This window comes from Sinocyclocheilus rhinocerous, unplaced genomic scaffold, assembly GCF_001515625.1.
Source record: "Sinocyclocheilus rhinocerous isolate Xijiao unplaced genomic scaffold, SAMN03320098_v1.1 scaffold196, whole genome shotgun sequence".
In the NCBI taxonomy this organism is placed as follows: domain Eukaryota; kingdom Metazoa; phylum Chordata; class Actinopteri; order Cypriniformes; family Cyprinidae; genus Sinocyclocheilus; species Sinocyclocheilus rhinocerous.
In genome coordinates this window covers 980,363-994,418 of record NW_015633546.1, presented here as the reverse complement: position 1 = coordinate 994,418, position 14,056 = coordinate 980,363, and the positions used below count along the sequence as shown (strand labels likewise).

The following is a 14,056-nucleotide window of genomic DNA, read 5'->3' as shown; positions in this document are numbered from 1 at the left end:
ATCTGTTTTGGTTCTGATTATCATGTTTATCGCGCTGAAATCATGCATTTTAAACCAAGTTTAAACTTCAGATATACGGTTTTCTGAGCGCACATATCCGAAGTACATGGACAGAAAGCAGCCGTCACAGGCATGTGAGTACTAAACTAAGTTCTCATTCACACACAAGTTTACGCGCCGGTTGTTTTTTATGTCAGCAGGTTGAAGCGACCCCAATAACGTGATATTTAGGCCCTGGAATGTGAATTGTAGCCTACTAGGAGAACCCCGCCAAAAAAATGTGTATTTTACCTCCGAATGCGATTTTTAATGGGGGGACCCCCTCGAAAGCAATTGGGTTATTTTCAGGCTAGTTTTGTGTAGTAATTGGGCGGGTTTTGTAGCGAAAACCTGGCAACGAGCGAAATCAGACGCGCTCGTTTTCTCAGACACTTGCAGAAAAATGTTTACCAAAACAAAGTTACTGAGTTAATCTTTTTCACGTTTCCTTGGTTGGTAGATGCACCGGGGACCCGATTATAGCACTTAAAACCTGGAAAAGTTAGATTTTCATGATATGTCACCTTTAATGGTAGTATATATTAAAATTATATACAAAAATTCTAACAAAATGAACATGCAATATACTGTACATAGATATATAAAAATAACGATCAATATAAAGCTTGGGGAACAGTGTACAGATCATTCAACTCCTCACCAGTATAAATTTAGACAGGTAAATTAGTTGAATGAATTTGCTGAGAACATCTAAGAATGAGGTGGCATGTCCTTAACAATCAAACCCCAGCCTGCTCCCCTTCAAGATTTTGGAGGATTTTGTCTTAGCAGAATGTAGTGGGTGCACAAATGCACATAGACGCAATGACACTGGTGCCGACTTGCTTTGTGGCATCAGTTTCCTGTACGCAGAGGCGTTTTATTAACAGATACATAGTTCTATAATTTGACTGGAGATACTGCACAGGTGGGTGGTGGGCAAGAACCAGAGAACGAAGGAAGAGTGGATGGTGTGGCTCTAAGACTTAAGAGATATAGCAGCGGGTTGCGACAATAGGGAAGAATGTAATCAAAGCGCAAATGAAAACAGACGAGATGGTGGGATGACAGGAAGAGTGGAAGCAGCAGGGTGCTGCACGAAGGTTTGCGGAGGAATGTTTTAACAGATCCCTGCCATCAGATGCTAGCAGTGTTTAAAGGGGAATCGGGCCGTGCCATTGGATGCCTGGTTGCCATAGGGACGACGAACAGTGACAAATTGTAGAGCTTTGTAGCTAATGGAAACATTGCTAGATATTTAGAGAAAACAACATATCACAACAGTTCACAGTATAGCCACATTTTTCTGTCCTTTCAGAAAAATATTGTTTATATGCTACAACGACAGCCAGGAACAAAACAACCATGATGCATGGAGCACGTGTCTGAGCTGTGAATAACAGTACTGCCTCTTAAAGTGGCTGTTAGGATGTGAGGAGAGAGATGGAAGATTAGCAGACCCATACAGATGTGTTGTGCATCAGTGTTTCCTTCAGAAATACAGTCAATAACATGAAGTTTAAGTGCGCGAATCAAATTTTTCGACAAATTTTGTTTATTCGATGAAAGATCCGTCTGAATGTTTGTAAAAAATGTTTAAATGATTCTTGAAAAGAAGTGAGTCACGTATTAGTGATTCGGACAACACTGGTCGAGTTTGTTTTTGCGTGCAGTCAGGAGAACAACTTGTTTTCTTGCTATAATTTTGCAGCAATCCATCATATCCCATCACATTTCATTCAGACTGCCAGCTCAGATCTCAGATAAAATATAATTTTGTGGTGGCGGTGTAGATTTAACAGCGGATTTTTAGATTCAGTTTGAAAGCGCTAAAGGAAACACTGGTGTGTGTATAGGAGAGCGAGTCTTGTGCACATTAAAAGCACATGCCGTGAATCGACGGGTTCCTGCTGAAGAGCAACTCTTTTGATGAAGGCTATTCAATTTGATTATTCCTGGAATGAAATCTGGAAAATAATTCTGTGCACACAACCTCTGTATCTTCCTATAATATCATGCTTTTCTATCATGGCAAAGGACTAGAAAATATAACTCCCAAGTTTTCTACACATTTCCTCATGTGGTTTGCTTGATCATTCAAAACAGTTGCTCTTATATGAAGTCACATAGTTGTGACATTCACTGTTATTACAGACGTGCTTTGTTTCAGTGGACTGTTTACTGTTGATAGTAGGAAGTCAAAGAAAAAAACCATGCTCATTTAAAGGCAGCACGATGTAAAAGATTTAGGTTAAGATTATTTTGGGGGGGAAAAACACCCAACCTCCATTTCCTGCATTGTGATGTCATCATCAAAGGTGAGTGCAGATATGAGCAAACACAGGAAAAAAAAAACAATAAAATCAAACATCATAAATAATAACATTTGTCACTTAGACAATAAGATGTGATAGAGGATACGTGGGTGCATGGCACATATTTAGCCTAAATTAAGCACTCAGTAGGTGCTAGATCCATTTGATGTGATTAATTTTATGTTAGATAATAGTTTATGAAACATATCTAGTGTCTTCTGTAAAGAAGATGGGATTTGTGCACGTATTGCTTTAAAGAAAAATAATGGTACACCAATTTGTACACGACTCAAGAAAGGTGCCACATCGTGGCAGGGAATAATATAATAAATGTGCATGCTATGATGAAAACAGCTGAATATGCTGATTAACTCTGATGAAAAATAATTATAATTGTATAATATATTAATAATTCAATTCTCTCTTGGATGCATATTCTGCTACAGGGAAGGAAGCATGCCGGCGTACACAATTCTAGGTACACTTGAGATCTGAGAGAATAAATGGTGCCCTACAATTGTAAAGCATGATTCATGTGGGAAATGTGAAAGGAAACACGAGGGAGAAGAAACAAACACTCCGCATTGAGCTGAGTGATAATGGCAAATCCCACAAAACCAAAGGGAGAAAGGACTGACAGGAGGATTGACATCTTTTCTTGACAGTCTTCTTTCCTTATCTTCACCCACCCAGGATTTGCCAAATACCCTTTCTCTCTGAACACAATGGCTGGGTCTCCAACCTAGCATGCAGCCTGACTAGACAGCATTTTTGGACTTTGAGGCAACTATGCCAGTAAAATGCTATCTAGGCATGCAGCTCAGTAGGCTTTAAGGAGGTGTTTTATCTACCCAGCAGTCCTTTCCCCTTTTACCCGCTTCTCTCATGCGTGCACACAAACACACAGATCTTGCTCCCGCATGACTCATTAGGAAATAACAGGAGAGCCGTTCTGCGAAACACACTCTCTCACATGCGGCCGCTACCGTCTCCTCCAGCACATCCTCTTGTCTTTATTGATCTATGTGTGTTCGAGTGATACTTTGCTAGTCTCTTCACATCCACTACAACATCCTCCATGTCTCTTTGTTCCCATTTACCGTGTAGTTGGGGTTGCCGGTCTGTATGCGCATTTCTGCCAGCACCCAAATGCCGTTGGTGAGTTTGACAGACTGGTACAGCATGTCCTGCCCCTCCACTGTTCTCTTGGCTATGGTGAAGATATTACTGCCTTGCAGCTTGTTGCTGGCCGCGTCTGTGAGAGAGAAGTTACTCATCAACACAAAACAGACATACATAGCTGGTTTTCTGAAGACAAATTTAACCTGAGTGAGTCTCTATGGCAACTCTGTGGCAAATGCGTATTTTTACTTACACGCTTACATATGAACCATTCAGTAATTAGTCTGATTTAAAATAAAAGTTAGCTCAAAAATAACCAATTTTCAACTTCAAATTCTTCTATTTTTATTCTTCCATGAAACAAAAATCTTAAAGGGATAGTTCACCCAAAAATGAAAATTTGATGTTTATCTGCTTACCCCCAGGGCATCCAAGATGTAGGTGACTTTGTTTCTTCAGTAGAACACAAACGAAGATTTTTAACTCAAACCGTTGCAGTCTGTCAGTCATATAATAGAAGTGAATGGGAATCAGGGCTTTGAAAAGACACAAAACGATCGGTCTGTGCAAGAAACTGAACAGTATTTATATAGTTTTTTTACCTCTGATGCACTGCAATGTCTGAACTGTACTAATGCACTTATAAGTCTGCGATCCGCCGTAAAGCAAGAAGAAGAAGAAGACTCGTCACGCGCCGGCTGTCGAGGACGCACTCAGGACAATTCAGACAGTTCATACATTGCAGTGCATCAGAGGTAAAAAGCGATATAAATACTGTTCAGTTTCTTGCACAGACCGATCGTTTCGTGTCTTTAGACATCAATGTATCGTCACGAGCCGCAGGCTTTGATTTGGTTTTGTTTGTGTATGTTTTTTTTTTACTCTCAAAGCCGTGATTCCCATTCACTTCCATTATAAGACTGACAGACTGCAACGGTTTGAGTTAAAAAATGTTGTTTGTGTTCTACTGAAGAAACAAAGTCACCTACATCTTGGATGCCCTGGGGGTAAGCAGATAAACATCAAATTTTCATTTTTGGGTGAACTATCCCTTTAAGTGGAAGATCTTAAGTGTCCAAGTTGCCTATTTTTTTCATAGAACAAAAACATTGATCTGCACTTCAAAGAGTAAATGAAATGTTAATTTGATATCCACTTATTTAAACGTTACATTGATTCACCAATTCACTAAAAAGAACCATCTCACAACATTATTTTGTGAATCAGATGTGACTAGTTGACTACCGTTGAAAAGTTTTAATTATTAAATGTTTTCTTTTTTGATCAAAGTCTTTATCAAATACATTTTATTCAGGATTCTTTTATGAATAGAAAGTTCAAAACAGAAAAAAAAAAACTTACTGATGAGTAACACACAATAAAGTTGAGTTGTTTCCTTTACAATCTACTCTATATATTTTGTGCTGCTCTGACTTTCTCATCATATTCATTTAATTGCAAGCTCAAATCTTTGCTAACATTAAAATATTTTGCTTTGGGACAGGAGATTAATACTTAATGCAGCAACACCTATATTAAATGCCAAGCCAAATGGAGAGAAGAGAGAAAGAGTCAACAAAAGAGCACTGAAGACACCCACAGTGCATTCATTAGCAATATCACTGAGAGTGTGTGTGCATGTTCATGCCAGTGTGATTCACAATTATTTTATGCAAACAGTCATGCGGAAGAGGATTATTCCCCAAAAACCTGCCTCGAGTTAATTACACCCAGACATGCCACCCAATCAGCACTCTTCAGAGACAGACCTTAACAGGACAGTGTGTTCTTTTAAAAGACAGAGCGTGTGACAGTCAATATGATACAAAGCACTGATACGGAGTACAGCACTTCCCTCCATCCTATCTTTGCTTATTTGTTTCATTTCCACCATTTCATTCATTCTCATCTTCCTTCACACACGTTACCCAATTCACTTATGCACAGAGCACATTTATTCCTGTTACCCGAGTTGAGGTGGATGTCTTTGATTTGGAACTGTGCCTCGTTGTCATTTGGAATGTCCTTCCAGGTGGCCAGGAACACCTGACGTTCTGAGAAGCAGAGGGACAAAAGGATAAGGAAAAGGGAGTTTTTTTTTTCCAGACACAGCTACTGTGCATTTGTGTGATATCCTGCAGAGACTGAACTCCATTTAAGATACTCCTGGGGGAAGCCATTTATGCACAAGCAGTCTCTCTCACACTCACACACGCCTCCACATAAACACCAACATCTTTTCTTACACACTCATTTGGACACACAGATCTGGCACGTGTGCTCACACTGTCATGCACAAGTCAGGAGTCAAAACTTAAAAACAATACCCAAACAAAACCTAAGAACACACACACACACAAAAATTAATGGACTGACGCCACAATCACCTGAAGCGCTTCTGCTTAAGTCTGAGGACGCAGGCAGTGATTAAGGGTGCACACAAACACACTCACCCATCTTTCCATCCTCTACAAAGAGCAGGCTGAGGGGATATTGGCAGCTGAAGTAGAACACGTCAATGTTATTCTTCACAGCTACCTGCAGCATCGACAAAGAGAGAGAGAGAAACACATTACGACTGTGATTTAAGACATTGTGGCTGTGGACAAGGCTCTCAAACCCTGTTAAGAGTAGACAGAATTCAGTTCATAAATTCAGCCAAAATAAATGGGCCTCTCTTTCTCCAGCACTTGACCAAAGAATGGCATACACACACACACACCACAGAATAGTAGGGAAATATGGTCCTTTGATCATCTCTTTCTTTGACATTTTGCCTCTCTCTCTCTCTTCATTCTTTTGTTTAAGACCTTCTGTGGCTTTGCAAAGGTTGGGTTCAGCTCCTGCGCGCGAAGTTCATGTTTGCACGCCAGTATGTGAACTTCAAACATGCATGAATGCCTCAAAGGCAAACTCACTAAGAGGATAGAAGATGCCCAGTGACAGTTCAAGAAAACGGAGCGAGTGTATCTGTCCAGGACAATCATACTCAAAAACACCTGTCCTAAAGAATCAGATATAAATATATTCTACGTGAGTGATTGTCTATATTATTGTTATTGTAAAATGTTACAAGTTGAGGTTTCTTGCCCTAATTGAATGAATTTTAAAGAAATACAAAAAGTCAGTCAAAAAAGTGCTTAACAACTCAGATTAAATACAACCAATCATTTCTTTGTTTTTCCATTTTGTGCATTAGTAAGTTTGCAGCTGAAAAAAAAAAAACATACCAAACTTTCAACTGATTATGGCTGTAAATCTTCTGAGAGCATGAGGGATTGAAAGGCACCCAGGGGAGCTTTTATAAAAGCTGACAGCAGGTGCACAGCATCCATCAGAATAGAGACTACACAGCCTCAGAGAGGGACAGGCAGTCCCACATAGACATCCAGACCTGCTACACTCCACTTCTGAATAATTCATCCAGCAAAACCGCTCTGAGCTGCACAAACCAGCTTCATCCCTCCCTCACTTGTCTAATTGTGGTTAGAAATACTATAGAACCATCAGGCAAAATAATATGAAGAAAAACCAATGTACTAATTAATGTGAAATCAGAAATCAAACTTTTCATTTTGTGGAACTGTCAGGAATTGAACCAAACATGACGTATTAGAATTGGTTTATCTTCTGTTCAGATTGATCTACAATATTATTAGCCTTGCAAATAATGACAATGAGTCAAGCTACAGAAAAATAAATAAATAATGCCATTCATTCAGTCTATGAGTAACATTCACTTCCTGTGATGCCACTGCAATGAATAACTGATCTATTATCGGCAGCCACGTGTGAAATTAATAATGCCACAAGCCTCTCTGGGAATGGAAGTAGTATCAGCTGTTGTAATCCATGCCTGCAAAGACTGGAAACTCATGGTAAGCCAAAGCACGTCCAGATAAAATACACGTGCTAAAGCTGTGAGCTGCCTGATATCCAGACATATTGTTGTTACATCAGTCCTAGAAAGATGGAGATAAAAATTCATGTTGCCTCCTATGATTCACAGCGACAAATCCCATAATTATTATCATACAGCTCTCTTAAACCCCTGCTGATGACTTCAACGATAAGCACAGAGCAGAAAGAGAAAGAGACACATTTATGATTAACCATTTAATGCCAGTCTAACATGTGCATCCTGAACACGACGCTCACTAATCTCTCTCCAGGAACGCTCAACACACGCATTTAATTTGAAAATGGCATTAGATAAAGCCTGAAGGGCTCTATAAAATCTTCAGATTAAAACACTATCTTCTTTTAATCTCTTTTAGGGCTCTAAGAGAGAAGAAGAGAGATCCTATATTTTTGCATTTGCTTCACCCAACCAAAACAGTCCCTGAAGCTCAACACAATCTTTTCCTGGTTTAATTACTACCAATTAGTGATTGCACTGTTCCATAATGCCTATGCCTTCCTATTGTAGTCTGTGGGATTTGTGGTTTATTTCCCAGTGCAGTCATTGGAGAGCACTGTGAATGATTCCACTGAGAGAGATAATCAGGCACAGCTAATTCAGACCTATTGCTGTACTACTGCAGACCTACAACACTGATCAAACGATGATAGAAATGGACATGCAGTGAGAGGAGGAGAAAGACAGAAAAGAGAGAGCAAACAGTCAAGGGAGAACCACTAATGACGATTTTTTTTTTTTTTTTACTGAATCTCTTCTGAGAAGTTGCATCCCTTGGTAACCACCCACACTTAATGTCTATAGTACTGTCTCTGGAGTGGCTTTTTTGGGCTGCAGCCTTGCTAATAAATGCTCATCGGGGGCTTGCTTTATTGCTTAACAGCACAACACTCATTTTCATACTGCACGTGAATTATGATGCTGCAGAAATGCGATGGATACATTACCTGCAGATTGTTGAGAGGTTCCATCTTCATGATAGGGCCGCTCATGCTGAGAGGGAGACTAACGTCAATGGTCTGATTGGGGCTCAGAGGAGTCAGAACCTGCAGAGCGCCAGCAGGGGAGAGACCGAAACTACAGAAAAACAGAGAAACACAGTTTAGACTAGTGATGCAACAAAAACTGCTTTTTTTTTTTTTTTTTACAGAAACTGAAATTAAAGTTTCATTTAGCTAAAACTAATGCTACTGCAGTTAAATGTGGGTAATTTAATTTGCATACTTATTCGTATGTCATATTCACAGTTCTGCTGCAATGAGCCACATCTCAATATTTCAGCCAAACACATTTTACATACTCTAGCAACATTTTTGGTCATGGTAATATGTGACTGATGATATGTTTACTTACTGTTGCTAATATATGCTGTGTGCACGAAACATACACCGACACGGTCAAAATGTGTCATTAGAGCCATTTCGGGTCAATGATTTTGCCCTCCAAAACTATTTTGGCCAAATTATTTTGTTTGCATCACCAGTTAAGACCCAATCAATATTTGGCTCAGGATTTGAAATTTTGTTTTATTGTCTGCAATCTGTAAATTTGTTGCACATTTACAGGTAGAGGGACCTTCTAGGAACAAGAACATCACAAAGACTTAGATGTGTGCACTTTTGACAGGGCAAGTAACCAACCACCCGGTCACCTTAACAAATCCATAGCAACACTCTATGTCAACCACTCACAACAGCCTAGCATTGTGGCTTGAGATTTGTGTGAGAAAGCACCATTCTATAAATCTATACATACATAAGAATATGACCTTTTGTTGCCCTTGTATTAGTCAAAGATCTAAGTAGAATATATTACAACAATCTGCTTTACTATACAAGCAGTAATTTTCTAGAGAGAAGTCCTCAACTGACATGAACACATTTAAGTCTCTTTAGAATATCAGCATGTCCTTGAATGATCCCACTGACAAAATGCTATAAATGAATGGAACGCCTTCCAGGCAGGCCTCCAAACTGATTAACAATCAGAGAAGATACCACAGAGAGAAGAGCAAAACCTTGAAGAGACCTCCAAAACCGTCTCCCGTTCTACCACTGGACTCACCTGTTCCTGTTGAACTGAATGGCGAAGTCAGTCATAACGCTCATGGCTTTGTTGGTAAGAGACAGATCCATCTGAATGATCCCACCGCGTCGGGCAAATGTCCCAGAAATCTCCAGCCCTTTAGCTTTCATTGCCGCTAACCACACCTGAACCCACAGATAAACAGGTTGAGAGTGTGGGGGAAAGAAAGAGAGTTAAGCGGACACACACAGGACGTTTCTGTACAAATGCATCAGATAGATGTTTTTGGCCCCTGCATTGCACCTTGCTGTTTTTAAGCATATAATTCTATGAGAGTTGCATTTTAAAGCCTTTTTTAAGATTAAAAATGTGCTCTGCATTCTGTTGGACTCTGTCGAGCTGTTATTGAACACCACAGCACGTTTCATGTCCTGAGTCCAGGAAACGCTGCCGCATTACAAATTGACTTAAAGCGGGGAAACTGCTTATAAAAGACTTCTGAAGTCATAACCAAAGTTATTGATTCAGAGTATTGATTGATTCTATACTTACAGTTTTAGGAGCAACGTAGGATCCTGTTGGCATGCCAACACCTCCACCGAGGTCAAAAAGGTCTCCCAATCCACCTCCAACAGCAGGAGCACCGCCGAGAGCAGCAGGCATGGCTACTGGGGCCGCCCCCAAACCGGCACCCATCTGAGCAGAGGGAGACAAGTATTACAACCTATTACAACTTTTCTAGACTGCTACAAGACCGTCAGGAAAAAGACAAATTAACTAAGATAAAAGACGTGGAGGAGGAATTTAACAGCTCTTTGATTAATGAAGGCAAACCCCTCTGTTGATGCTAATACTCCTCCAACGAAGCACATTCATCAAAGTCTGGATGAACTTTGCTAAAAATCTTACCGAAGGGCTTCCGCCGATGTCTCCTCCCAGCTGGGAACAGAAAGGACAAAAAGTGAGTGTAAGGATCAGTAGGCAGGAAAGATGCGGATAATTATGAAGAGGTTGATGAAGGGGGAACTAGCTCAGTGGGTGGAAACAAGTTAATGAGCTGCAAAGGAAGTTATGAGACATTCTATGTACAGTTTCTTTAATCTTTTTACTCTCAACTAGGGATGGGCAATATGAAATGTCAGTCAATAAAAGGTTTTGTTTATATCGCAGCATGTAAACATATCTGCACAGCACAGGACTGCTTAAAGTTATTAAGATGTTAAAGTGATACAGAAAGATGTACATATGTGACCAAAGTTTGCATCCAGGGTCACGAGGTGCTTTCCCAGTCCCATCCCCAACACTTCTCCTCCGTCATTTCCTGTCTCATCCCTACTGTCTCTATCTAATAAAGCCAAAAAAGGCCATAAAATGTCTGTCTTGGTGAGTATCCACAAAAACACAGTCAGTTATGTCTTAAATGATTGTAAACCATTGGGAAAGAAATCAGATGTGTGTCAACATACTGGATCTTTATAATGAAGTTTTAGAGTGACAGCAGTCTAACATACCTGCTGCTGTCTATGCCCTTAAATAGCAAAGACAAAAGAGAGAATCACTCGCTGCTCTTGATTGAACAACTTTTGTAGCTTTAATAAAAATCAGTGTATATTTAATTCATACAGCAAAGACTATGCAGTGTTTTATTTTACATTGATTGCTCTTTTTTTAATATTTCTTACTTAAATGCTAAATGCTTAAATGCACCTGAAAAAAAATATTGCATTTGTCTTGTTGTTTATATTTGCATACTTGTTCTTATTTTTAATAACAAAGCTAAAATAACATATACATATATATATATATATAATTATTGGGACAATAAATGACTCATATCATGAAAACAAATTTAGTCATATCGCCCACCCCTACTTTCAACATATTAAACATTTTGTATGAGATGTGACTACTTGTGTGTGACTACAACTACCGCTACAAACTCAAACACTGAAACAAAAAGGAGGAAAGGTGCTCTTATGATTCCTTCATACTGATCTGAGAGCAGTTTATGTTGGGCAACAGGGACTAGTCTAAGATCAGTACAGAGGAACATTTTAAGGATGAACTCAAAAGGTGAGAGCACCCACTCAGACCTCTCTCTCACTATAATCAGAAGTTGGCTGGGGAGACTGCACCTCTGTCCTGTGGGAAACTCCCGGCTGATAGAGGAATGAGAAATGGATGAAATGTTTCCAATGGATGAAAGCAGAACAAATGAGGGGAATGAAGCTGGGGATTTCTAAAACTCTACAAACATTCATGAACTTTACAGTGACTAAAAATACTGACATAACTAACAGATCCGCAATTTAGACTAATGAAATGGCATGATATGAAAGTGTCTGCTTCCTCTTTCACTTAGTTTAATTACCGTATCTGATTCATCGCCCATCTGCAAGTGTAGCGTAAGGATAAAGGGGAGAGGAAAAAAAAAAAAAAAGAGTCAAAAAAGAGAAAGAGAAGACCGGAGGGGAAATGCAGGCAAGGAAAGTTGACTGTAATTATGCAAGACCATCTGTGATTTCTCAACAGACACAATTACACTGGTTAAGAGAGTTTGGATGTGTGTTTAAGGAGGAGGGGGCTGATCTGGGATTAGATGATCTTGATTTAGTAAAGTAGGTCTGGATCCTGCTGTTCAGGCCAAAGCTAACTCAAAATACATGTCCTACAACATGTGTGAGCTGAACAACTGACAAAGACATTACCAAAAGCCTTGCATGCCTCTGTATATGCACACACAGATTGTTAAAGGAACAGATGGGTATATTCATTCCAGTAATTACACTGTTTTTCCCTTTAAATGAATCTAATTTCACCACAAAGGGGTGATTATGTTTGTAGCAGAGCGAGAGGCGGCAGGAGATGAACATACCAGACTATCCAGACCTCCTCCCAGTAGGTCCATGGCTCCCATCTGCATTGAGGGCTGCACTGAAGGGACAGTGGCAGCGGGTGGGGCCAGATCCAGGTTCAGCAGGTCACCTAGGAGATCACCTTGTGATGGAATGACAGCAGGTGGAGCTTCAGAAGGTCCAGACTGGCCAACATCAGGGCTCTCGGCACTTTCCCCACTGAGAGAGAGAGAAATTATCAAATTATAATAACATTTTTTTTGTTGTTGTTAATAACAATAAAAAAAACACACATTTAAACACTAACACATTTTTAAACAAGATACATTTGAAAAAAAGATTATGTAAGGTAAATGTAAAATAATTTCATTATAAATATATTATTAAATATGAACTAAATAATAATTATTATAAATTCTTTATATATATATATATATATATATATATTTATTTATTTATTTTTGCTATTCTATATATAAAGTAATATAAGAAAAGAATATAAACAGAGACTCACGAGCCAGCGCGAGCAGGAATTCTCTTGTGCTGAACGCCACGGCTGCCCTCCACAAAAGCACTGGGAGGTTTGTGGTAGACTGAGGCCAGAGTACCAATGTGGCAGATAAGCTCCTCCAGCAGGGTGGGCTCAATCAGGTCCGTCTCCTCTGATATCAGAGGCTTCTCGGCCAGCACCACCTCTTTTGCCGCCACAGGGTCTGTGGAGAGCAGACGCCAGTAGATGTAGCCACGGTCACGCAGGTCAGGATTATCAGAATCCTGCAAAGTTAAAGAGAGCAAAATACAAGGAAAATGAAATTGACCAATAGTGAACCTAAGGGAATCATACACTGTTTATGATGTGAGAGGAAGGAAGAGAAAATGAGGTGACTGGTTCTTTCCACAAAACCTCATCTGAAGGACAGTGTCTTGTGTAAATAATGCAAAACTCCTTTGAGCACCAATCCATCTGTGTGATAAGATCAAGTGGTACGCCAGCAACACCCAGAGCAAAACAGCGGTGAGAGAATTAGATCTTGAGGCCATAAAATGGCACATGGGATAAATGGGACATTTGGTATTCTGACAGAACCCTGGCGGCGAGTACAGCCTGTGGCACTGAACCTCAAAGTTAATAATGACAAGATTCAATCTCAGATCCCAGTCTGACAGCACAAGCTCACGGCTTCTCTGAATATTAATCTCACACACATACCTGCTCTCTGGCTGATACACACACAAACATTAAACTAGTCTATCATCAACATTTTCAAGTTGCAAAAGGTACGTAAAGACAAAGTAAACCATTTGAATTAAGTGCTTTAATCCAAAAAAGTTTAACATTAAGGCTAAGTATTGACAGATTTCACAAATCGATTCAAATCTGATTCACAAAATCTGGATTCGATTTGGTTTATATTGAGATATATATGAAGTATGCATGTCAGTTTTTCTAAAGGAAAATCTCTAATGCTGTAAACTATACAGGGAATCATTACTATAATAAAGATTAAAATTAACAACATATTCCAAATTAAATAGCTATTCATTTTTAGATATAATAAGTACTTAATAATAATATATTAAGTTTTTACACATCAACTTTTTAATTATAGGGCCTATAATTATGTTTCTACGGAGCCCCTAAAGGGACATGGTGGTGGAAAAAAATTCGGGGTGGGAGGATTTTTTTTTTTTGCGTTCTCTCGCAAAACTTTTGCGTTCCCTCGAGAAACTTTGCGTTCCCTCGCAAAACTTTTGCGTTCTCTCGCAAAACTTTTGCGTTC

The 14,056-nt window shown here is 39.4% G+C and overlaps 2 protein-coding genes across 2 annotated transcripts in view; both read right to left on the bottom strand.

Annotated features, from left to right (window-relative positions):
* ap1b1 (adaptor related protein complex 1 subunit beta 1) overlaps positions 1 to 14,056 on the bottom strand; it is a 29,844-nt gene that overhangs the window by 3,608 nt on the left and 12,180 nt on the right. The window contains exons 13-23 of the mRNA XM_016558145.1: positions 12,790 to 13,049; positions 12,296 to 12,494; positions 11,792 to 11,812; positions 11,514 to 11,579; positions 10,330 to 10,359; positions 9,973 to 10,116; positions 9,460 to 9,605; positions 8,343 to 8,472; positions 5,930 to 6,014; positions 5,444 to 5,530; positions 3,455 to 3,609 (exon numbers count right to left, since the gene is read on the bottom strand). Coding sequence (XP_016413631.1) covers positions 3,455 to 3,609; positions 5,444 to 5,530; positions 5,930 to 6,014; positions 8,343 to 8,472; positions 9,460 to 9,605; positions 9,973 to 10,116; positions 10,330 to 10,359; positions 11,514 to 11,579; positions 11,792 to 11,812; positions 12,296 to 12,494; positions 12,790 to 13,049 — 1,323 coding nt within the window. The remainder of the gene's footprint in view (positions 1 to 3,454; positions 3,610 to 5,443; positions 5,531 to 5,929; positions 6,015 to 8,342; positions 8,473 to 9,459; positions 9,606 to 9,972; positions 10,117 to 10,329; positions 10,360 to 11,513; positions 11,580 to 11,791; positions 11,813 to 12,295; positions 12,495 to 12,789; positions 13,050 to 14,056) is intronic.
* LOC107744437 (GAS2-like protein 1) overlaps positions 12,566 to 14,056 on the bottom strand; it is a 43,751-nt gene continuing 42,260 nt past the window's right edge. Inside the window, exon 6 of the mRNA XM_016558089.1 lies at positions 12,566 to 12,577. The gene's annotated coding sequence lies outside the window, so the exon portion shown is untranslated. The remainder of the gene's footprint in view (positions 12,578 to 14,056) is intronic.